Here is a 25,891-nt window from a genome sequence, read left to right on the forward strand (position 1 = left end):
GGCGGTCAACAGATGGGTGGATGACGGCTCAACTCCGCATCAGGCGGCAGTGATGGATGTCTGACCTCCAGGCGACAACACTGAGACACCGAGCAATTGAAATATCTCTTTGAAAACTCACTCTCTCTCCTCATCACTGATCAGACACTAAAGAAACACTCAAAAACACAGAAGTTCAGTAGAATTTAACAAGTAAAACTTTATTGGAATGATACTCATGTTGCAAAATATTACACTTCGTGTTTTCTGTCACTTCCCTCGTGACCTAGACGCTTCCTTTTGCAGTGTGTGACTGACTGACTGCGTGTGTGTTTGTGTGTGTGTGTGTGTGTGTGTGTGTGTGTGTTTGTGTGTGGAGGGGGGTTAACATGGTTTACATTGGGGTCTCATTTCCCTAAAAAGTGCGACAGCATGTACCAGCATTGTGCCTGCATCAAGAGGAAGTTGTATAACTGCAAAAAACACCGAGGAGACACAGAATAATATTGTATCATAACTTCAAACATTTTTTTTCCAAGATGATATAGCCAACATTAAACTTGACATGGAGGAAATACAGCGAATGTGATGTCTCAACAAGTGGTTTACATCAATGTCGTAATCATAATTATAATGACAATAATAAAATGAGTCCATAAGAACAAAAAACCCAGCCCATTGAAGCTCTTGTCACCATTCATGTACTGACAGGATTTGACTTGATCCATAAAATGTGTCAGTGGATTCACCTTTTAGTAAGGAGGAAGTGGACTAACAACTCGGAATGTTGATGAAAATAAAAGGTGATATGTGGAGGGGTGGGCACGGACTCTTGGATGACCATAATTAACAAGAGCTTCTTGAGACGATCCCTCAAAAGCCCCAGGTTTGAGGTAAATTGATGTCCTTGTGAGCAAATATATCAATATACTCTGTCCAGACATGAAAGGGAGGGCACGATCTGATTATCAACAGGAACAGAACTTGAAATAAGCCCAACATCGCCTTGAGAGGGTACATTTTCATCCGCTGCAGTCCCTACCCACATTAAGACAGACGTGTTTCTCTGATATATCTGACTTGGCATGTAATTTTAGCTTTTTTTAAACCCCTCAAAACAGCAAACACAGTTAACATAAAACTCTCCTGAGTTGATGTCAAGGCGTAAACGATATGACCACATAGTCAGGATCTCTGTCTGTGCTTGAGTGTCCTGAATGTTTAATGAAAGCGCACATTGAATCACTGGCATGGCCCTTTAAGACCTTCATTAATTCAGCCGATACTGTGCTTACATTTAGCACATTCCTAAATTAATTTGTGTCGAAATCAAATTACCTCACAGCAAACCTGGGGCCATGGAATATCTCAGCATAGTGATAGTGATGATGTGCAGAGATTGGGAGGAATGGTGGGTTAATAGGAGCCCGGGGCCCAGAAGCTGGTTAATCCGTCCATGGACACTTAGAAGCACAAACTAATAAATGATCTGGAGCAGGTCATAGATCTGATCTTGAAAACTGGCTTGTCCATTTAAATATAATTTGATATGACAAATTATATTTTGAAAAAGTTGTGTGTAGTTCTGACAAAAAGGTTGTTATATGTTTCCATACCTGAACTGTTTTGAACAGGAAGGTCTCAAAGAAACAGTAAATCAAAAACATCTGAATTTTTAAGCATCCAGAGAAAAGAGTGCCTGAAAAGATCCATATAAGAATATCTTCATAATGGTGGCACACTGATACAGCTATGAAGAAGGCTTTTAAATGTACGAAACAATAACAGGTGTCAGGATGCGTTCTCCTTCCTTCCTTGTTTAGTGGAATGCCATTTATCTTTACATCATCACCACACGAGAAAAAAATATGAATGAAACAAAAAACTGTGCGTGTACACACGAGACTCAAAGAGAGTTGCCTTCACGTGGAGTGTGTTCCTGACTTAGCAAGCGATAAGAGGAGGGGGCTGAGGGCTGGGTAAAAACACACAAAAAGAGCATAAAAAGCAAACTACGTAGACTGTCTTTGATGGATGGTTTAAGCGCTCTGGTGAACAACAGCCTGAGGCAGTTTGAGGTGGTCTGTCTTTGAGTTGGAGCTCTCGGGGGCCAAATTTTGATTTATGGTTGAGTTATGCCAAATCAACTTTCAATTGTATTCATCAGATATACTGTAAATTATACAGTATAGTGCACTGGCAAAACTGCAACCAGTACAATACTGTAACTATTATTTTTTACAACATATAACTGTACATTGGATTACAATAAATTACTGTATTTCTTTGATACAGGAGCTACACTGTACATTTACAGTATATAACTGTGAGACCGCCTGTGAAATACTGTAATCTATGAATTATTACAGCAGAGTACAGTCATAACAGATTCTGTTAATTATACAATAAATTATTGGTGAAACTGCTGCCAGTAATTTACTGTAATTTTACAAAGTTTTACAGTGGAGCCCGACCGATGAATCGCCCTGCCGATAATATCAGCTGACATTAGCATATCACGTAACTATCGGTATCGGCTAATTTGATCTGTGATATGTGCCGATACAAGTAGGTTTATTCAATTTAAGTTTACTATTTATTTTTATTTAGTTTTAATTAATACCGTAAAGGCCGGAATATAAGTCGCACCGGTGTATTAGACACACTTTGTTAATGAAGGTATCGCAGAGAGAAAAACAATTTAAACCTTCTTCCTGCATGATGATTTCTATTGTGTCTACAACGTGCAGTTTCTGTTCAGCTGTGTCGCTCTTTTAGTTCTGTCTGTTTTCACTTTGTGGCATTTGCACTCCTACTAGCTACACTACGGTAGTTGAGCTCTCAGTGAAAGTTGTGAAGCACAGACTCCCAGCTTGCAAGCTCCCTGCCCAACTCCACTGGTCACTCTTTAACTTAAATATAGGTCTCCTTTAATCAAAAGTGCACTCGACAAGGTTTATTTACTTAACAGTATACAATTATTTTCTGTAAATGGATGATTCTGACCTCGTGAGGAAGAAAACGTGCAGCCTGAAATCTGTCGCTGTCTTTCCCAGCACAGCGTGCCATCAGCTCAGTGTTAGCAGCCAACTTACAAGATGAAAAAATAGTTATTAAAAGTGCGTCTTATACACCGGATTTTACGGTAATTGTTCAGTTCACTGTTGTTTCCTGGCCAATAAAGGCTTTTGTTCAAGTGTAAAAAAAATCTTGTCTTTAATATTAATCTTTTTCACAAAACAGCTTCTGAGGAATCAACACAATAGCTGTGTTTGTATCCATATAAATCAATCTCTAAAGATCGAAGATAGATCTAAGGAAGATATTAGCTGAAATATCGGTATCAGATTTTCTCTCTCTCCCTAATATCGGTATCGGCCAGAAAAAAATCGTATCGGCCAGAAAAAAATCATATCGGTCGGGCCCAACTAAAAAGTGTCTGACACGAATCTCCTTGAAGGGGAAACTGAAGATTTTAAATTCTCTTGTGATTTATTCTTAAGTTACCAGAACTTCCACTTGCCAAACCTTTATCAAAGCAAGTCTTCACCCGCTAATCTTTAAGCTTCATGTCGATTAAAATGTCTATTAAGTGACACGTTCAAACCTGAGATACCATAATGTAACGATGTTCCTTCACAACACAATCAAACTGAAATATCTCCATCAACATTTCCTCGTTAGTTAATGAGACGTGATGATTGAACCACACGTTTCTAGCAATGTGTAGAAACGGAGTGCTGCAGATGTGCACAAAGCCTGGCTGTGCTAATAATGATATGAAAGACAGATGCAGTTATGTCGTAATCTTAACTCACTTGTTGCTCCATTTTCTTAAAGTTTTTTGGCCAATCATGCCAGTGTCTAAACATGTGGTATGTGTGATATGAAACAGTTAAGTTTGAACACGAGGAAAAGTCACAGCTGTAAAACATAAAAGTTAAGTGGGGGTTTGTGTGATTGTTTTAAATGTTTACTTCACGGCTCCTCTTGTTAGCTTGGAAAAGGCAAGTTAGCCTGAATAGCTTGAGACTTGGACTTGTACGGCTTCCAGCAGACTGTCGGATGTCTCTGTGATGTGGCCTCAATGTGACTAAATGATAAATGAAACAACAGAAGAGCAGCAAAGATCTCGGGTCTAAATGTGTCGAGGCAACTCTAAATAAGTGGCGGTTCCCAGCAACCATGAATTTGAAGCACACCTTCCCCATAAAGGTATCCATAAATAAGACAGAACAATAAATTAAATACAACAGAAACGCAACAGAAAAGGCAACACTGCTGGTTATCAGTCCCCTTGCTCTTTTTTCCCCCCTTCTCTATCCCATTTTTTCTCTATTTGAAGCTGGTGCTTGTGATTGGACAGGAGACAGTACTCTCTCCTAACGTCTCCCACTCGACCAGCCTACCCCGGACTCTCCCTACATCCTTCTTTTTTCCACCCTTCTTGGTCTCTAACTCTAGAACTCTGTAAATTCCTTGGCACATTTCTCGTTGAAGGAGACGCGGATCTCCTCCTCCTCGTAGTCGTCAAAGTTGCTGGTGTCGCCTGGTCCTTTGAACTTGGGGACGAAGGGAGCTTCCACCTAAAGACAAGCACCAGTTGAGAGGCCAACTTTACACATGGGGAGACGAAACAGCCACACAGAGTACACACACACACACGTGGACACACAAACCTTTTTCTGGTAGATGGCAATCCAGTCAGTGGTCGCAAACCACTTGTGTCCCTTGATGTCGTTGACCCCGTTCTTGAGGTTCCCATAACGTTTTGTGAGATCCACCTGAGGATGACAGCGGTGATTTACATCACTTTTACTGTAATGTTTTTTCAGAAAGAAAATAAAAAGTTAAAGATACTTGACGTGGGATTGACTAAGATAAGTGTTTCACCTGTAACAGGTTCCTCAGCAGGTCCTTCAGGTCGGAACTGAAGTGAGATGGGAAACGCACCTGGAACAGAAAACCAAGAGAAGAGCGAGGCATCAGCAAACGTCAGAGTCAGCAGTGTGACCTTTTGAATTTCACATCATGAATCATCGAGTTTGGCGGGGGGGGGGAAATAATCTTCACGACCAAAGCTACAAAGGCCAGGCAGGCGGGCACACACTGAATGATTGTAGAAGTTGTGGTGGGATGTCAGCTCACACTGTACGACCTGAGTGACTTCATTTCCAGTACTGTAAAAATATGGAATATGAGTTTCACTGTTATATAAGACACAGTCTGTTTTTTTGTTTTTGATTTTGTTTTTTGTTTTTCTGGTGGAGAGGGGGTGGTCTCCCATGGCTTTCTTCACCATATGGAGGTTGCCTTCCTGCTAGCTACCGGCCTCATGTGCAAAATGATAAAGGGGGGCCAATTTTAAACATCATCAGGTCGAATGCAGTGTGTAATGGTGGCCGCTGCTATGACGGCGCATGTCTCTGCATTTTCTACTGGTATATTGGTCAAATCTGTAAATAGGCCCACTTTTAGATGAATGTCTTAAACACTGGATCTTACGGTAGATTAATCAGGCATTTAGATTCTGAGTAGTCTAAACAGCAGGCTCAAGGTTAGAAAAACCCTCAGGAAGCACAAATAAGCACAATATATCTAACATGGCTGAACACAGGATCACAGGGTGTGCAGGTAAACGATGACAAAGTGTTTTTCTGAGTAGTGCTTACAGTGTTAGCAGCGCCAGAATTCAGTCCTCCTCGCAGGTTAACATCCACATGTCTGTGTTACATGTGGTTATGCAATCCTAAGGTGGAGCAGTTAAATGCTAGTTTAACCTGACACAGCCTACAGAAAACTTTCTCTCCATTTTTTTAGATCAACCTACTGACTAACTCTTTTTTACATTGGGGCACTTGAGCGGGGAGAGCAGGCCTATTATCTAGAGCTGCGGCCCCTTCCTGTGGGGGGCAGCTGCCTTACAGTTTAGTATTTGAATGGAATTATAACATTTTCAATATTAATTATTTGTTTTGTTGTTCTCAATCTAACTTTTAGTCAACGTAACAACGAGCTAAAAGCTAGGGCTGAGGCGAGTTTTAAGCCTCCTGACAAACAGCTACAATGCGGCCGCACGTCAGTCAGGATCCACGCGCCTTATTATCTATGACTTTTATCCTTCATAAACTCAAGACTGATGAGTTATAAACAAAAAATTACCCCGTACAGCGTGTGCAGATAGAGACATGAGCTATTCAGACACATTTTGTTCTTTGAACCAGGCTGTGTAAACATGTTAATTTCTGCTGTAAAAATTATCTCTTTTCAATGGGGTGTGTATGTGACTTCTGGTGCTTCTGCAGCCAACCTCAAGTGGACACTTGATGAACTGCAGGATTTGGAACTTCCACATTGGCTACATTTTCCAACACTAGAGGTTGCTGCGTGTTTTTTCCCCTCAGTTTGTGAAATGTCTTCTTGCCTATTCACAGTTAGCTCAGCTCGTTGTTAAAGCAACAATATATCATTTTAAAAATCTTAAAATAGTAGTTTTAAAGTCGATTTCATAGCACAACAACTTTTACGACCAAGCCTCTCTGCCATGTTCTAGCATGGTCGCATGCTCATAGCACTGTGTATGTTCTGCAGCAGGGTCACGGTGGTCCCACGAGAAGTGTGCATAGTTTTACAGCACTAGTCAGTTAGCCTGTCTCCGTACTGTCTGATACAAGAAGCAGAGTGTACATCCCTCCAGATATTAATCATAAAATATTGTAATGTAATGTCAGCCTGTGTCATATTTTTCTTTCTTGTGTTTAGCAGCGTTACCAGGTGCAGAAAGTCATCTAACCCAAGTTATGTCACAGGCGTGCAAACAAATTAATAGATGAAGTTGTCCCTAAAATGGCCTCTAGATGCTAGTAGAGTCATATTTGTGCAACTCTGGTAATATTACTGAACCTCGTCAGTCATCATGGGTCTTTGACTACTAAAAACACCACTCATCTGATTGTCAACAAATGCAGGTCGTCTGTGAGGGGGAGCCATGACAGCACCGTGTTTCACAACAGTGCAGTTACACTTAAAAAAAAAACCTTCAGTCGGCACCAAAGCTCACCAAACTGAATTCCTACATATTGTTGCTTTAACTATCCCACTAGCTGACAGTTGCTGAAGCTGTGGTTAATATTAGAATATATACTGTGGAATTTATTTATTTATTTTTTTGGAAAAAGGGCCAAAAACAGAATAATTGTTGAGCATATAAAAGTATTCATTATAGAGTTACTGTTGGATTTCTAAAGGGTTGCCACATTAGTGACTAAAGTGGAGCAGGGGCCTTTGTAAGTTGTGCTGAACTGGTTTCTTGTGTTTATCTGACATCTCTGACTCCAGCAGTGTCCACGATGTCTCTAAAAATGCTGCTCCCTGTTGGCGACTCTTGACTCAAGGCTTAGGGGGATGGATATGTAAAAGACACTAAAAAAAAAAAAAAAAAATCGCTGATCCTGTTTTATATTTTATTGATGAAAAGTGAAACATAATTTCAACCAGTTTTCGTTGTAGAATCAAAACAGGACAGCCCACAGCTGGTGAAAGACCGGGACAGGGGACGAGCAGCAGATGTTACAAAGAGTTACTGAAGTGTTAATCAGAGAGTCACACTCACCTTCCCTGATACGATCTTTTCATAGATCTGAATGGGCTGGTCTGCAAAGAAAGGCGGGTACCCTGCTGCCATCTCGTAGACGAGTACGCCCAGCGCCCACCAGTCCACTGCCTTGTTATAACCCTGGTGGATTCAACACAGACGAAAACAAGGAAGAAGGAACAGGGTGGAGAGCCAACAGTTAGAGACGGTTAATTAAGTCAAAACTTCATTTAGCTTTGATTTGTTTCAGTTTACTCCAAAAGCTAGTCGAAGCCTGTCAAATATTTCCCCAATAACAAACTGAAACACAGCTTATTGGTAGGACCATAAATATCTCAACATTTTAAATCAATACTGTCTGAAATAAAAATACCAAAATGTTTCAAAGCTGCCATTTTTACATTGTGCACTAAGCTGTAAGAACATTGCAACAATACGTGCTTACTTTTGATTCAGCGAGTTTATTTCATTGAAGGTTCAGATGCTGAAAACAAAAACAGCATCTGACAAATCAGAAAATAAAAAGGGAAACAAAGGAGGCTCACCTTGCTGAGAATAATCTCTGGGGCTAGATATTCTGGGGTGCCACACAGTGTCCAGGTCCGGCCCTTTACACGTTTGGCAAAGCCAAAATCTGTCACCTAGGTGACAAAAAGAAAGAGCAGGGAGATTTAATGAGAGGAAGAAAGAGAGGTTAATATCTTTTTTTTAATTTAACCTTTATTTAACTAGGTAGCCAAGATGGTAGCAGCATGCGTCATAATTTAGAGGTGGGGGAAAAATCGATACAGCATAGTGTAGTGATATTTTTCGTGGCGATCTTATATCGTCTCATGGCCGGCAAGTATCGATATTTGTATTACATTAAGAGAAAATATAAAAAAATATATAACTATATATAAAAAATAAAATGTTTAATTGCTGGTGGGGTGGCACGATTTATTTTAAAAAGTTGCATTGTTTAAAATGACTGCAGTCGTTCAGTCTGTGCATGTTTGTGTTGAGTTGGATGAGACTGAAACTGATTGTGAGGTGCATGCAGCCGTTTATTATCACAGTGTGGTCCGTCTGTGGGATAGACTCCCATTGTGAAGAAATAAAAAGACTAAAGTGATGTGAATAGAATGTTTTCTTAATTGACAAAACAGTTCTGCATTAAGTTTAATGTTGTGGACATTATATGCACAATTTAAATGACAATATATTGTATCACAATTCCCAGCATATCGCATAATGTTTAAAATCGCAATAATAACATATCGTGGGGGCTCTGGTGAGTACCACCCATAATAAACATTACATGATTAAGAAACATAATTTTACAAACTACAAGTGACAAGCAGACAACAATTACAATGTGCAAAAGTGTCATCTCATTGTTTAAGCATATGAAAGGTAGAGAAAAGAGGTGGATGTTACACAGAGGCAAACAGACCAAAGAGGGATGGACTTTGGAGTTTTCACCACTAGAGGGCAGCAGACTATGCATTATAAGACAGCTGCAGTGTGCCAGAACACTGATCTGCAATCACAGCTTCTGTAGTGCACTCACACTGCTGCAACTTTTCATGTGTCCACATGACTATTTGTGACAATATTTTCTGTTTCATTGCATTGTTTAGCATGAATAAACTCCCACTGATGTGTTATTATTAAAGGACCAATATGTCAGATATCTACTGAATGAAATGAAAAAAATTACGTTACTGTATCATCAGACATTAAGGAAACATGTTATGTTGAAGTGCTGGCTTCTCTGACAACAATGCAGCAGCCAGTATGTCCTCTTTCTAAGTTTAGATTCTGGTCCTGAATAGTCTGCTTTTGTTTTGATCAGAGAAGATGGTTCTAATGCATCTCACAGGGCCGTTTTGGATGCCCCTCAGTTTGCCAGGCAAACGGCAAACCAGCAGGTGTTGCAGCGATGGAAGCGGGCAAGCAAATTGGATCAGATAGAATTTATTTTATCTGACCTAAAAAGCCTCTGCATTTTTCTAAGAAGCTCCACGAGCAGAAACGTGGTCAAACTTGGATCAATATTGGACTCATCAACTTTTGTCATTTATGATGAAGCACATATGGTGCCAAATTCTTTGAGAAAAGAATGTTTGTTTGGATATTTTTGGAATGCCTCAGGAACATGTTGCAGACACGTGTACTGTATAAATCATGAAGATCAGCTGATCAAAAGAGTGATTTATATCAACTGTGGACTCTTTATTTGTTGTGTCCTGTTTATCGTTGCATGAGGTGGTGTTCACCTGTATGTATCCCTGTTGGTCTATGAGCAGGTTTTCAGGTTTCAGGTCTCTGTAGATCAGGTCCAAAGCGTGCAGGTACTCAAAGGTCAGGACGATCTGAGCTGCGTAGAACCGAGCGTGAGGCTCACTGTACACAACAATGGAGAGAGAGAGAGAGAGAGAGAGAGAGAGAGAGAGAGGCAGAGAGAGAGAGAGAGAGAGAGAGAGAGAGAGAGAGAGAGGCAGAGAGAGAGAGAGAGAGAGAGAGGCAGAGAGAGAGAGAGAGAGAGAGAGAGGGAGAGGAGAGAGAGAGAGGCAGAGAGAGAGAGAGAGAGAGAGAGAGAGAGAGGGAGAGAGAGAGAGAGAGAGAGAGGCAGAGAGAGAGAGAGAGAGAGAGAGAGAGGGAGAGAGAGAGAGAGAGAGAGAGAGAGAGAGAGAGAGAGAGAGAGAGGAGGAGAGAGAGAGAGAGAGAGAGAGAGAGAGAGAGAGAGAGGCGAGAGAGAGAGAGAGAGAGAGAGAGGGAGAGAGAGAGAGAGGAGAGAGAGAGAGGCAGAGAGAGAGAGGCAGAGAGAGAGAGAGAGAGAGAGAGAGAGAGAGAGAGAGAGGGAGAGAGGGAAAGAGGGGAGGAGAGAGATAGAGAGGGAGACAGAGGGAAGAGAGAGAGTGAAAGAGAGAGAGATAGAGAGGGGGGGGAGAGAGGAAGAGAGAGAGAGAGGGAGAGAGAGGGAGAGAGAGGAAGAGAGAGAGTAAAAGAGACAGGGAGGGAGAGAGAGGAAGATAGAGAGAGAGAAAGACAGAGAGGGGGAGATAGAGGAAGAGAGAGAGTGAAAGAGAGACAGAGAGGAGGAGAGAGAGAGAGGGGGGAGAGAGGAAGAGAGAGAGAGAGGGGGAGAGAGAGGGGGGGAGAGAGGAAGAGAGAGAGAGGGAGAGAGAGGAAGAGAGAGAGAGGGGGGAGAGAGGGGAGAGAGGAAGAGAGAGAGAGGGAGAGAGAGGAAGAGAGAGAGTAAAAGAGACAGGGAGGGAGAGAGAGAGGAAGACAGAGAGGGAGAGAGAGGAAGAGAGAGAGTGAAAGAGAGAGAGAGGGAGAGAGAGAGAGGGGGGAGAGAGGGAGAGAGAGGGAGAGAGAGGAAGAGAGAGAGTGAAAGAGACAGGGAGGGAGAGAGAGGGAGAGAGAGGGAGAGCAGGTTAGTTCTGTGATGATCTCACAATAATAGAATAGAAGATAAAATAATATAATAAACTAAAATAGATCAGAATAGAATTGAAGAGAGCAGAATAGAATAGTACAAAACATGACAGAACATAATAGAATAGAATAGAATAGAGCATAACAAAAATTAATGGAATAGAATAAAATAGAATTCAACATAACAGAACAGTATGTAAAATAATGGAATGGAATGGGATATAGTAGAATAGAATAGAATAGAACAGAAGGGAAATAATGCAACTGATGACAGTAGAATATTATAGAATACAGCTTTATATAATTTAATCAAATCAGTCAAATGATTAAAAAATTTGAAATAGTTAATTACAATTAATTATATTTTATTACATGTTTATAATCCCTTTTTTGTATTTCAAACAGCTTTAGTCATGCTTTTATTTTGTATTTTCTACTGTCTTAAGCTAAGGGTTTTTAACTTACTGTTAGGATACTAAACTGCTTTTATTTTGAAAGAAATAGGGAACCTCTTTAGTTGTAAGGAGAACCTTTGCTCTGAAAATAACACAATGGAATAGATCTGGATAGAATAGAATAGATCTGAATAGAATAGATCTGAATGTAATAGAATATATCTTAATGCAATAGAATAGTAAAATAATAATAGAATAGATCTAAATAGATTTTGAATAGAATAGAATAGAGCTTGATAGCGTAGAACATATCTGAATGGAATAGATCTGAATAGAATAGATCTGAATAAAATAGAATATAAATGTATAGAATAGCATAGATCTGAATAGAATAGAATAGATTATATAGACTAGAATAGATCTGAATAGAATAGATCTGAATGTAATAGATCTGAGTATAATAGAATATAAATGTATAGAATAGAAACGATCTGAACAGATTAGAATAGATCTGAATATAAAAGAATAGGTCTGAATGGAATAAAATGCATTGTAATGCATTGAACAATGCATTTCAATACAATAGAATAGGACAGATAGGCATTGGCTACAGTTCATAAACAAATGTACTTTGATTACCCTCCACATCTGAAACAGTTCATGTTACTTCTGTCCTCTAATTATCAATATAGACTCCATGGCAGCTCTCTTTTTCTGTTCTTTTTGTTTCTCTAAATCAACAGCCAACAAAGCCTCCATGTTTGAAGCTCTCCGATTTGATTCCTCTACCTGTGAATATTTGGTCTGTATCTTCTCTCCAATTATTTGAGACATACTTTGTCTTCCTATTTCACAATCATTTGCAACTGTCCATAATAATAACACTGCTTATCATTTATGCTGTGTACATATTCCACTGTTCCACTAGATTACTCACTATTGGTTTTAAGCTTCTGATCTGTGAGTGGACAATCCACTCCATTTCATGCTCTGAGCAGGTTTTCCTGATTTTTGCTCTGATTTTGTTTTTCCCTTGTGTTTTTTTCTTGTTTTGTGCTCTGTTATATGTTTTTGTCTATTTGTGTCTGTACTGTACATTTTTGTCTTCAAGGATCCCCTCGAAAACGAGATGACACATCTCAAGGGGTTATACCTAATAACGAATTTTTCCAAGAATAGTATAGAATAAAATAAAATAGAACAGAGCAGAATAGTATAGAATCAAATAAAATAGACAGAGCAGTACATACATGATTAAAATAGAATACAAGACAACAGAGCATAATGGAAAACACAGTGATTAGTCGTTTACGTCTGTATGTGCTCATTCGTGTTTCACATTTGTACTCCAGTTCACTTACCTAAATCTGCCAATTCTCCGTAGATGGGAGAACATCTCTCCGCCTGGTACATACTCCATCACCATGTAGAGGTTAGTGTTGTCCTGGAGAAGAGGAGACGGAGGACCTGTTAGTGACTGTCGCTCATGTATACACACATTGTATGTATACAACTCTAACTGCACATTGTTTTATGAAATTACTGTTTTTAAACCTATAACTTTATGAAATGTATTAAAACTCTGGCTTATTATTATACTAAATTATTATTTTAATTTCAAGAACCATGCTGACTGTGATGTTGTCGAGGACTACAGGCGCTCTCCTGGTTTCCTGCTGTGCTTGAATGTTGTGTTGTTTGTCATCTGTCTTATTCTTGTGAAGCCGAAGACAATTTTCCACTTTGTGGACAAATAAAGTTCTATTCTTCTTCTTCTTCATTTAGACATGCACACAAACACACAACCCCGTCTCTTCATGGAAACTGATCTTTGGGTCATTTTGAATCGTCTACTGTCACACACCCCGAAAAAAACGGATGAAAACTTAAACGTTGACTGGAGCATGTTTAATTTCCAAAACTGGTTTATAAATCCCCTGTTCTTCAGAGCCTCTTACAGAGAATAATAACATTTTACCTGTAATGCGAGATGCTTTGAATTGATGGTGTGCACGTTGTACAATCTGATTGCATGTTGTATGTATCCAGGCTGCTCTGGTAAGACGCAAGTTGAATGTATTTGGGGGGGGGGTCTCTGTGTTGCTGCGGGATTGGTACTTGTTCAGTTTATTTGGTTGATTTTAAAGTATTGGTTTAGCTTGAAGTCGTCACTGTGATTATTAACTGTTGTTTGTGTCTGTGTTGTGGTTTTAAAGGAGAGTCTGGCGGAACAGAGTAAAAACGTATGCTACTGTTTTGAGTATTGTGTGTGTATGTGTGTGTGTGTGTGTGTGTGTGTGTGTGTGTGTGTGTGTGTGTGTGTGTGTGTGTGTGTGTGTGTGTGTGTGTGTGTGTGTGTGTGTGTGTGTGTGTGTGTGTGTGTGTGTGTGTGTGGGGGGGGGGGGGCTGCTACATAAACATGTCAAATGTGTAAACTAAGAAATGTTTTTGTTTTAGGATAATAAATGCCCATGGAATTGAGTTGCATCTTGTGCAGACAACATCAGGAATGTATCATGTTTACCGCTCTGTTGCAGCACTTTTTTGTTTTCACAACACCTTGTATGAGTTTCAGGAGACCAATTTCTGTAATTTTGAAAGTTGAATATTTAACCATTCTTGCCTAATGTAATGTGATAACGCTCCAAACGTCTTCAATGGGTGTTAAGTCGAGACTGAAGGTAAGCTTGTTTAGCACCCAGACTCCTTCACTGCCATGCTTGTGTCAGACACCTGGAATGTGGTTTGGCATTGTTTTGCAAAAATAAGCAAGGCTGCAACTGTTTATATGGTTCAGCATTAATTCACACATGTGCAGGTTAACCTGCACACTCTTCATTAAATCTCTCCTGATTGAATTATCTATATATCTATGAAACCACACACACATGTTTCTAGGTGTACAAAGAGAGTAATACAACAAAGTTTTGAAATAAGCAGAAACAGATTCACACAGACTAACAGGGTCACAGAAGTATAAGGGTGACATGTTCCATGATTAAAGTTAATATAAAAAGCTGTATTTGATATGCAATGTGATGCATTGCCTGGACAAAATACAGTGTCTTCAACAGAGGATAAAAATCTAAACGGTATGGTGAGCATTTGGTTGAAAGAGTCTTTTATTACACCTGTTCAGAAACCTGGAGGAACTGTGTGTCCCTGGTAGCAAATCATTAGCACCTGTTTTAGGCCTGTCTTTAAGTAGGCCTGCACGATGTGAGAAAATATACAATGTGGGATTAAATTATTCAACATTGCTGTAACGATATGAACTGCCATAAATAAACAGTGCGTATTAGAAATAAAGCACTCTGATGTCTATCTGCTGTTCTTCACGTGATTGCATCATGATCCTCCTGAATCCTAAATAAAGTAAAAAAAAAAAAAAAATCTCATATACGGACATGGTGATGAGCTGATCTATCCAGACAGTCTGTCTACATACAACCACAGACGTGAATACACACACAGGAAAACATTCATGTACACAACACAAGCAACACAAATGTGCGTACCTTGAACGAGTATTCTAATCGGACCAGAAAAGGAAAGCTGACAGCCTGAAGAATCCTCTTCTCATTCAGAGTGTGCTCTATCTGCTTGAGCTTGACCACCTGAGAGACAAAGACAGAGAGAAAGTATACTGTCATATAGAAGAATGATTATTTAGAGAATGATCTCATGCATCAGGATAACTAAACTTTTGTTTACCCCCCCCCCCCCCCCGCCCCCCTCCATATAAATGACATGGCTGCCTTTCTATGTTTTTTCAAGGTTTATTTTATGCCTTTATTTAGAGATAAAAATAAAAAAATTAGAAAGCTAATTTGAAAATTAAAATGCATTAATAGAAATGCTTTTTCATTTTCAGAATATGGGTGTATTATTTGACTCAAAAATAAAATAAATTCTTATTTATCTAATTTGCATTTTAGTTTTCAAATTAGCATTTAAATTTAACTTCTGATCACCAATTGCTTCCATAAGTTAGGTAAGGATCGCAATTCAAAATGTTATTCTTTGGACAGCCGTAACATAAAGAACTCTAAACATGACTGTACTCGCTGACAGGATGTTTATATTGATGTCATCATCATCACCATTCAATTCATTGAAATCCTCAAAGAACACATTGAGGGAGAAATCCTCATTTGCAACGGGCCGAGGTGCAGGCAACAATAGAGAAGAGGCATGATACAAATAAAACAAGAGCAAGGATAAAACAGGAAGTACATGCAGTTAAAAGGCAATAAAATACAATGAAATAGAGTAAAAATAACAAGTAAGAACACTTCAATATTAAAAGCAAAAACAGTTCAAATCAATAAGATCAGAAATTCAAAGTTGGAATTTTCTTAGCGTTATTAATGTGGTTATCTTAAAATGTTTTTGAAGCTAATTCAAAGTATTTGGTGCGTAGTAACTAAAAGCAGACCTTCCTAACTCTGAGTGGATTCTAGAAACCTGCTTAACTCTCTCCCCTCTCTTCCTTCCCTCCCCTCTGCCCCCACGAACACTGGACGTTGAAACCCCCTCCCATTTGCCACCAAGAACTCTGGACTAATAACTCTCAAGCTAACTATTCAAAAGTACACTCAGTTTACTGCACATTGCACATATTGCACAAGTTTACTTTTTCTTTAAATTTTATTTTATTTACCATTTTGTACCTTTTGCACAATTTAGAATTTATTACTGTAAATATTATTTATCTTATTTTTACCTCATTTTATTTAATCTATTTTACCTTATTTTGGTTGTATTGCACCGCGGGACGGAGACAAACGCAATTTCGATTCCACTCTATGTCTGGCATATTTTGAATTTGACAATAAAGTTGACTTTGACTTTGACTGCAGGCTGAGCCATGACTGCGAGTGTGTATTGTGGCTACTCCCGTTAAAACAAAGCACAGTTGAGCGATACAGAGGAAGTTTATTTAAAAGGATGAGATGAAGAAGCTAACTTTTTGGTCTATATGAGAATGGTCTGTAAAGCAAAAAAAATTTGGAATTAACTTTACATCTTCTTCTATATCAGTTTATGCTGGAAGTATGTTAGGCGTTTCGTGACAGCAGGAACTTCTTCATAGTTCGAACTGTTGGAATCCTCCCCCTTTTTCATTGATTACGCACAGCAAATTACAGTAAATAAAATCATTAAAAAGGGAAAAAAAAACAGACAAACAACAAACAACAAACCCCAGGTATTATTGAGTGTTTATGCGAAAAAGCATATTAAAAAGTCTTTGAAAGTATTTCATGCTGGCTTGTTAAATTGGGTATCCACCACACAGCGTATGCGTTGTGGGTCTCATTCACTAACAGTGTGTTTGCACAAATATGTGCTTAAACCGTGCGTACGAACGTTTGAAGCACAAATCTGGGATTCATCAATATATTCTTACTTGAATTTATTTTTACTCTGCGAACAAAAATAGTACTTCCTCACACCATGCATACGCACAAAGGATTGACCAGCTTTCTCAGAAAATGTTAACACACACTCTTTTTAACTAAATGCATGACATATTAAAAATACATTCAGTAAAAGAAAAATTATATATATATATATATATATTTTTTTTTTTTTTTTTTAAACAGTTTTTAAAAAACAGAAGCTTCTAGCTTTATCAAAAGAAGTTCAAATCAGCTCCACATTAAGAAGCTGCATTAAGTTATATAGAGTGATGCACATAACTACACTGTTTTCAAAGATAAATGCCTGTGTCTATGCGTACTACTACGTCTTGAAAAGGGGTCAGAGATTTCAGGTAATAAGGACAAACCAGACAAACCAGTCCAGTGGGTACCAAAATGAGTCCACACCATGATCTGCATAAAAACAATCGTAGTCCTTCCTGTCCCGCTGAGGCCTCCTTCAGCACAGGCAGGATCAAAGAGGTTCAAAGGGAAAAGGAGGCTTCACCTGTGTTTGAGTCCAGTCTACAGCAGCAGATACAGAGCACCTCAGGGTGTTCATTCATGTCTCAAGCTTAATCAGGGACATGTATCCTCTGTGACCATCCTATAGGATCCTTTATCCTTCCATCCCAGTGTGACCCCTGACCCTGACCCGGACTGACCTTCTGCTTGTTGAGGATCTTCATGGCGTAGTGCTGTCCCGTTTCTTTGTGCCTCACCAGCATCACACGGCCGAAAGAGCCCGTGCCCAGGGTTTTCAACCTCTCAAACTGCTCCAGGGAAGCAGTGTTCTGCACAAACAAACAAAAAAACAAACAGGAGTGAATGTGTGTGTCCTATAATCACACTTTCTATTCATTCTGTATCATACATGTTTTCTTCACAGGAGAGCAAATGTTTGGATGTGGGTCCATGGCATAAATCCTACAAGCATTGATCCCAAATTGTATTGTTTTATTGTTATACATGAATTAAGTCAGTTCACTTTTAAAACGTGTCATATTCATTCAGTCATGTGACCGGCGAGGAGGCTTGGAGGGCAAAAATAACTTAAAGGTCACATATTATGCAAAATACACTTCACCATGTGTTTCTAACACTAACATGTGTTTCTAGTCTGTCTACAAACCCCCCAATTATGAGACAAGTCCATCCTCTCCGCTCCACTTTTCAGAAAATGTGTGCTCAAACAGGCCGTTTGGAGATTTTCCCTTCATGACATCACAAAGGGCAGTAACCCCTCCCCCAGGTGGGTGACACTCCCACAGCTAGTTGTTTGTTCTGCCCTCTGGTGAATGAAAACCTGAGCTACCCAAGCCCTTCAAGAGAGGGGCGTGGTCAGACACAGCTCATTTGTATTTATAGCCACAGACACAGAAACAGCCTGTTCTGAGCAGGGCTGATATAGAGGGGTTTATAGGCATGATCAAGTACAGGACTAGAGTGGATTTTTAGTAGGAAACATTCTAACGTATCACTATAGAAATTCCCAGACAATTTTTGGAGAGCACCAAAACGTATTAATATGATATGTTGAAAATGGGGATAATATGTGACCTTTAAAACCATGGAAGTGGAAATGTTGATATCTTGAGTGACATAAGCTTAAATAAAAACTCCAGCATCTTTGTATTCAGGCTAATGAATGCATTAAAATTCCACACGCACGCACACACGCACGCACACACACACACAAACACTGACCTGTGCAGGGTTCTCCCACTTCTTGAGAAAGTCCTCTTTGGCTTTAGCAAGGAACTCTTTGACTGTGGAAGACAAAACAACAAGACAGGCTTCAGTGTGATAATAAATGTATTTAGGGAGTGAAAGAAACCAGAAAGACATAAAAAGAAGGATGTCTCCACTTTCAGGGAGCCAGGGGAATACTTAGAAAATCTGAATAACATTTAAAGATTAGTCGTTAATTAAGAATCATTTTCCTTGTTCGATCACTTCTGGACTTCAATGGACATAAAACACGGAGAAAGAGGAAAACAGATCAAATTTAAAGAGCCCATATTATGCCCTTTTTGGGGTTCATATATTTAATTTATGTACCTACTTTTGTACGTTCACAATCGCTAAAGTTCAAAAAAAGTGTCTGTTTTCATGTACTGCTCCTCCTTGCTCCCTCAATGCTCTGAGTCCGTCAGCTACACTCTGCTGAGCCCACACTGTTAGACCCTACGTGGGCCAAGTCTGCTCTGATTGGTCTGCCGATCCGCTCTGTCGTTATTGGTCAATTGGAAATCTCGGAAATCTCTCACATCACATTCTACAAGCTCACATCACATTCTAAAAGCTCTCATCTCAATCTACAAGCTCTCATCTCAATCTACAAGCTCTCACATCACATTCTACAAGCTCTCACATCACATTCTACAAGCTCTCACATCTCATTCTACAAGCTCTCACATCTCATTCTACAAGCTCTCACATCTCATTCTACAAGCTCTCATCTCATTCTACAAGCTCTCATCACATTCTACAAGCTCTCTCATCACATTCTACAAGCTCTCACATCACATTCTACAAGCTCTCACATCACATTCTACAAGCTCACATCACATTCTACAAGCTCTCTCATCACATTCTACAAGCTCTCTCATCACATTCTACAAGCTCTCTCATCACATTCTACAAGCTCTCACATCACATTCTAAAAGCTCTCACATCACATTCTAAAAGCTCTCACATCACATTCTAAAAGCTCTCTCATCACATTCTACAAGCTCTCTCATCACATTCTACAAGCTCTCACATCACATTCTAAAAGCTCTCACATCACATTCTAAAAGCTCTCACATCACATTCTACAAGCTCTCATCACATTCTACAAGCTCTCATCTCATTCTACAAGCTCTCACATCACATTCTACAAGCTCTCATCACATTCTACAAGCTCTCTCATCACATTCTACAAGCTCTCATCTCATTCTACAAGCTCTCATCTCATTCTACAAGCTCTCATCACATTCTACAAGCTCTCTCATCACATTCTACAAGCTCTCTCATCTCATTCTACAAGCTCTCATCTCATTCTACAAGCTCACATCACATTCTACAAGCTCTCATATCACATTCTACAAGCTCACATCACATTCTACAAGCTCTCACATCACATTCTACAAGCTCTCATCACATTCTACAAGCTCTCATCACATTCTACAAGCTCTCACATCACATTCTACAAGATCTCACATCACATTCTACAAGCTCTCATCACATTCTACAAGCTCTCACATCTCATTCTACAAGCTCTCATCTCATTCTACAAGCTCTCATCACATTCTACAAGCTCTCTCATCACATTCTACAAGCTCTCACATCTCATTCTACAAGCTCTCATCTCATTCTACAAGCTCACATCACATTCTACAAGCTCTCACATCACATTCTACAAGATCTCCTATTTTGCAACATATCTACCTTCATATCAGCCCCCTGACGTGTTGGTTGTAGTAAAATGACGTCAGTGGATTAGTGTGTGAGACGCATCAAAGGGTGCGTCATAGACTTTACATATTGATAATGAAAGGGTTAAAACAGAGCTACTTAACCATCACTGAGGCAGAGAGAGAGAGAGAGCAGGCAAGTTTTTATACTACACACAGAGTTTCAAATATTATTTAAACTATCTAGAGAGTGTATTAAAACAGGCATTTAACACAACTGTGTATCTAATTTAAAAAATGAAAAAATGCTTCTATGCGAAATAAACATGTCTTGTGTATTTCGGGTTTGGTTATGTAAGGTACGTGACTTGGGTTTTAAATTCTGATTCTTTATTTAACTCAAGTGTTAAACAGAGTCCTCTCGTGAGTTTTGTATTTAATTTAAAGGAAGAATGTGCAACTTTTTGATCCAGTAGATGTCGCCCTTGAGCACCAACATTGAACCAAAACAAACTGCTGTTAGGTGACACCTCCGCTGTTCAGAAGCCTCCGCTCTCCTCCAGTGGCACACCTCCAATCGTGTTCGAACAAAGGAGTTATGAATTAGAACGCTCCATAATTCAGGGCTATTAAGCGCAAGCGCGGACAAAATTGTCCTTGGCTTGAGCCGCAATTTCCTGTGGCCTCAGCACGCTTTAGTTAACTCATAGCTCAACGTGGCACATAAATTAACACGCAATGACCGCTATCTAAAGACATTTACGTGACATCCAAATAAGCAGTGAGTAGGCTGTGTTCTTCTTCTATTCTTTAGTTCTTGACTAAAACAGCTTTATACGCAAGGCCGTCCAGTCCATGTAAACAAGATGTAAACACGGCCCGACAACAACACAGCCAGCGGGGCTCGAGCTTCTCACTCATTGTAGACAGTCATGACTCAGTGAGACATTTACACAGGATAGACTTGATTTCTGATGTTTTCATGAGTAAAATTCACACATTCTGCTTTTCAACTGCTCAGTTTTGAAATGACCATGTGTAAATAGCAGATTAAAAACTGCAACAACATGAGCTTCATACAGGATGTAGCATTTAGTTCTTGAGTATTATCTAATAATGTGGTGTAATTTCCACCACATGGTGTTGCATAAAAATTAACCAAAGTCTTGGTTGCTCAAAGTTTCCTGCTAGTGGACCCCCAGACCCCCCTCCTATTAGCTGTGCACCTCACTAAATGAACCCTGCACTGGTGTGGAACAGCTGGGCTACCTACACTTTAAAATCAACAACTCACAACAAACACAAATGCCCAAAGACAAACAGCTGGAGCGCATGCCAGGCTGTTCTCACTTTTTATGACATGATGTTCAGTTTGTTCATCAGAGACGTATGAAGGAAGGTGAATGAGCATCAATAATACTAAAGTTCTGACTGCTTATATACTGCTTCTAGAAATATCTAAAAGGGCCCTACAGTGAAAGAGGTATCTGTTGTCACAGAGTTTTACTTAAATATTCAAAACAGTTTTAATAACACAACGATGATACCGTGTGGGACCAAAGATTGTATAAAGAATAGACAGGGAAATACCTTGCCTCTAGTGAAGCCAAAGAATGTAAAGCTACCCCTGCTAACTAGCGGCAGTTTTTGTCATAAACCCCGCCTCCTGCATGGGTCAAACTATGACATCAAAATGCACGTCCGATGCATTTTTCTCAAACCCGCTTTCATCCTGATTAGTTATTGGATGTAACAAAAAACAACATAAAAGGCCGGAAATGACAGCTCTGTTGATGAATAGGGCTCCTGCTGCGCTGTGTGCACCAGATTAGAAGAGTACAGCAAAAACGTTGAGAGAAAACGTAATGTGCACACGAGAGTTTTTGGACTTCCATAAACATGACTATGTGCTTTAACGGTCACAAGATTCTGTTCTGCTGTGGTCTGTACCCACACGAGGGATTTTTCACGTTGGTAAGTTACATGAGTGTTTTCGTTAACGGAAACAGCATGACATCAGCAGCACAGGTTTTCCAGCTGATCCCTAAGGCACAAACTGGCTGTAAATTTGCAACATGTCAGCGCCCGTCACAGGGATATTTTGGCTTCATCCTGCTCAACTGGAGGGGGCTGAGGCACACTGTCCATGCAGTCTACGTGTGGGACTAATGAAAAATGCAATTGGTTTGCATTATGGGAATTGTGGTATCCAGTTATTTTCCAGTAAGTTCCAGTATTAGGGACTAAAATATGGCCAATACCACTGTCTCTGCTTTTTCGTTTTGTTAAATCTGTCTCTGGTGAATTCTTCAACTTCATTAAAGTGAAATATCAAATCATTTGAAGAAGCCCTTTTAATTTCCTGTAAGGAACTTTTGGTTTGAGGTAGGGCAGACGAATATGGTATTTTTGGGGCCAATATCGATATTGGGGAGAGAATAAATCTGATACCGATATATCGGTCAATATCTTTCTTAGATCTCTTTTCGATCTGTAGTGTATATATTTACATATTTATTGCGTTGATCCCTGAAATGAAGTTATCAAACACCTGTGGAATAGATATATAATGAAGAAAAGATGGTCACTTAACTGGAAAATAACTTAGCATGTGTGTGCATCACCACTTGACACTCTGAAGAGTGATAACGCTTGTTGTAATCCATATGGCGCCCTCTGCAGGTGAAAGAGAACTACTAGTGTAATACAATGAAACTCAAATGAAATCCTATTTACCGTGGGAATAAAAAGAGTAATATCGACGCAGCTCTGCGATAAAATTAGCCGATACCGATAGTCACATGAGAAAGTATCGACCGATATTATCCCCTGGCTGATTAATCGGTCGGGCTCTAATTTGAGGTGATTTTTAGCATCCCCTGTGGGCGAAGCAGTTCACTTAATCTTGTTAAATATTGTGTACAGTACTTGTTTATGTTTTGTTTTCTGACAACAATAATCACATCCTGCTTTCTTTTAACAGTCAAATGTATCACCTATTGTGAATATATTCTCTTTGGAAATCATTGCTTGCTTAAGATGCTGAACAGTTCAGCATGCTGTGAATTACTTCATTTGACACCTACCCCGTGGCAGCAGTTTTAAGTGTGTTGTTTGCTTTTATAAGACATGAAGACGTTTTCAATCTATTTTATAAACATTTGCGTGATTCTAGACACATTGAAATCCAGTTGAACCATTTTTCATACACTTTTGCCATCAACAGAGTCACCTCTCCGACTAATCTGATAGCACACTGTTTCAAAAGCATTATAGTAAAGCATGGTAGCAGCACACAAACACACACTGGTGTGACTGGCATCAGCATAGCCAGGTAGTATCCAGACTCACACACACAGACACATTGCCACAATGTTGATAGAAGTCTATAGTTTTGGTCGGTATTTTATGTTTGGTGATCAATAAAATCCTTCTGTAAACACATCAGTAACCTTCTCTTGGACATCCAGAGCAAACACACGTAGACTCTTCTGCCAAACCTGCAGACATGTATGGTTTGACTAAGCAGAAAAGATCAGATTCAGCTCACCCACACACTGTATCAATCTCTTTCCAAGGGACTGGAGCAACAGGCCTCTAGTGTTTGGGATATATCTGACACATAAATGCTTGTGATCAGGCCAATATTACAGTAAGGTGACAATGCCAAGATGCTAGCAGCTTACAATTACTGCTGGCTGTTCTGAAGCTCATATAGTTGTTTGGCCTAAAACTGTATTCCAGCCTTCCCCATCTGCCAACATCAAATAAAACATGTCCACAACTGAACGGTACTTTTGACCCCCAGTTTAAAGACAGGTTCTCTTTATCATCTTCATTTGATGCTCCTGAATTTAGACGTTTCACATTTAGGTGTTTGCATGGCACAAACCATTGTGTGCAGCCAATACTTGTCATGGACGTAGGAGTATCTTAATGAACTGAAGGGGGAAAAGGCCTCTTATCTACAGTGTATGGCATGTTATGTAAAACTAACATGGCCTGCTTTATAACATCGTCCATGATCAATACATGAGGATGCTACTGAGCAGGTGCTGCTCAGGAGTGATGTATACTGGCGACGTTACCCACCGCTTTCCATCTCGCTGCCCTTTCTAGCCGTGGGCGCGTTGCCCATTATGACAACCTGTCAACGGGAGATCCGTGGCTTTGTGGCCGCCCTGCAGCCGTCTCAAGCCGGTCGTAGCTCGATTAGGTCGAACCGGTGTTTCTTAAATCCGGCTGTACCCGTTACCAGGCGTTGAATCTGAGGGCTTGATCTTCAGCAACCTGACAGCTGCTGATGCGGTGCCGCGCAGAGACGGGGTAGAAAGGTGGGCTCACCCGCTGCACGGTCATCAACAACCGGCGACAGATATCGAGCTCAAATCCACGGTGAGCTATGGCTGTGGTAAGTCGGTAGCTGGGGCTTCACTGTCAGGCCGACCTCGGCGCACTTGGCCTGAACACGGAGTATCCAGTCTTCTCCTGTCCCTCCTTGCAGCCCCCTCCAAGCGAGGCCCCCCGGCTCCCCGCCTCTCCCCCAGCCCGAAAAACAGCGACGCCGACGGCGGGGGTGCTATGTTCTTAAGCGAGAGCTCTCCACTTTCCGTCCGCGAAGCCAGCTTTAAAAATTAAACATCGGCGGGGTCCGTCAACGACGGGAATTCACTCAAATCAACATTGCCCCCCCCCTGTATCCTCGGAGACGAGCGAGATGACGGAACTACAGCCGAGCGAACGCCCCGCCCATTCACCAGAACTGGGGTTGATTGACAGCTGATGCTTGGCTGATGATAGGCCACAGCACCACAGCGCTGTCTCACCGACCCCCGTGATTGGTCCTTCGCTGTCCATCAAAAAAAAAAAACGCCCCCCCCCCCTACAAAACCAAGCGAGAGGAGCGTCACCGATTATTTTCCTCCTGGCGACGAACGCGCCCACTTTCTCTTCTTTCTGTCATCCATTGGCTTGGCGCGGCTCAACCGTGGGAATCTCGGCGACTGTGAGGATTTCTATTGGCTGTCAGCACCGGTTGACAGGAATGGCCCCCTACCACCACCTTGGAAGAAAAAAAAAATCAAACTCCCTTCCTCCGCTTTGCCCCCCCCCCCCCTCCTCGCCTCCTTCACTGCCGCCAAGCGACTGATACACGTTTGGCAAAGTGACGTCAACAGCAAGCTATATTTAGAAATGTTGGTCAGAATTTAACGCACGCGCGGCGCGGTCTGGCTGGCAAGACTTCTAAACAGATCGGAGACGGACGTGCACGGAGAGGACTTTAAATGATGGGAAGTGAGTTTGTTTTTAAAAGCGGTGCTGGATGCAAACACGCAAAAGCCACACACTATCTCTGTTACAACAACCTCCAACAGCATCCCTGTCATCCTCTATGCACACCTGCCTACAGGGAGTGTGCAGCAGACCAGGAGCCCCCACCCCCCCCTCACCCTCACCATCAAGAGCCTCAAAAGGCAAATTTAGAATACATTTTACATGTCATAAAGGATCCCAGGCTTATAATCCAAACACCTAAGCTATAAATAGAAGAAAGCAGAGTCTGACAACATCATAGTAGGTCTCCACAGCCCCCTTCTTGACTCTTGTTTTGGTTTGAATGAAGCAGAGCCATAAATGTAAAGGTTTGATTATATAAGGAACGACCTGGGACAAGTG

The 25,891-nt window shown here is 40.5% G+C and overlaps 1 protein-coding gene across 1 annotated transcript; it reads right to left on the minus strand.

The window, feature by feature from the left end:
- Positions 1-174: 174 nt before the first annotated feature.
- Positions 175-24,956, minus strand: prkacab (protein kinase, cAMP-dependent, catalytic, alpha, genome duplicate b). Its single transcript, XM_065955198.1, has 11 exons — positions 24,308-24,956; positions 18,525-18,586; positions 17,483-17,611; positions 14,913-15,011; positions 12,756-12,838; positions 9,835-9,961; positions 8,119-8,214; positions 7,592-7,714; positions 4,873-4,932; positions 4,659-4,763; positions 175-4,565 (listed from the first exon to the last, which is right to left on the minus strand). The coding sequence occupies exons 1-11, from the start codon at positions 24,351-24,353 to the stop codon at positions 4,440-4,442; spliced, it is 1,056 nt and encodes a 351-aa protein (XP_065811270.1). The 5' UTR covers positions 24,354-24,956; the 3' UTR covers positions 175-4,439.
- Positions 24,957-25,891: the final 935 nt, after the last annotated feature.

This window comes from Labrus bergylta, chromosome 1, assembly GCF_963930695.1.
Source record: "Labrus bergylta chromosome 1, fLabBer1.1, whole genome shotgun sequence".
In the NCBI taxonomy this organism is placed as follows: domain Eukaryota; kingdom Metazoa; phylum Chordata; class Actinopteri; order Labriformes; family Labridae; genus Labrus; species Labrus bergylta.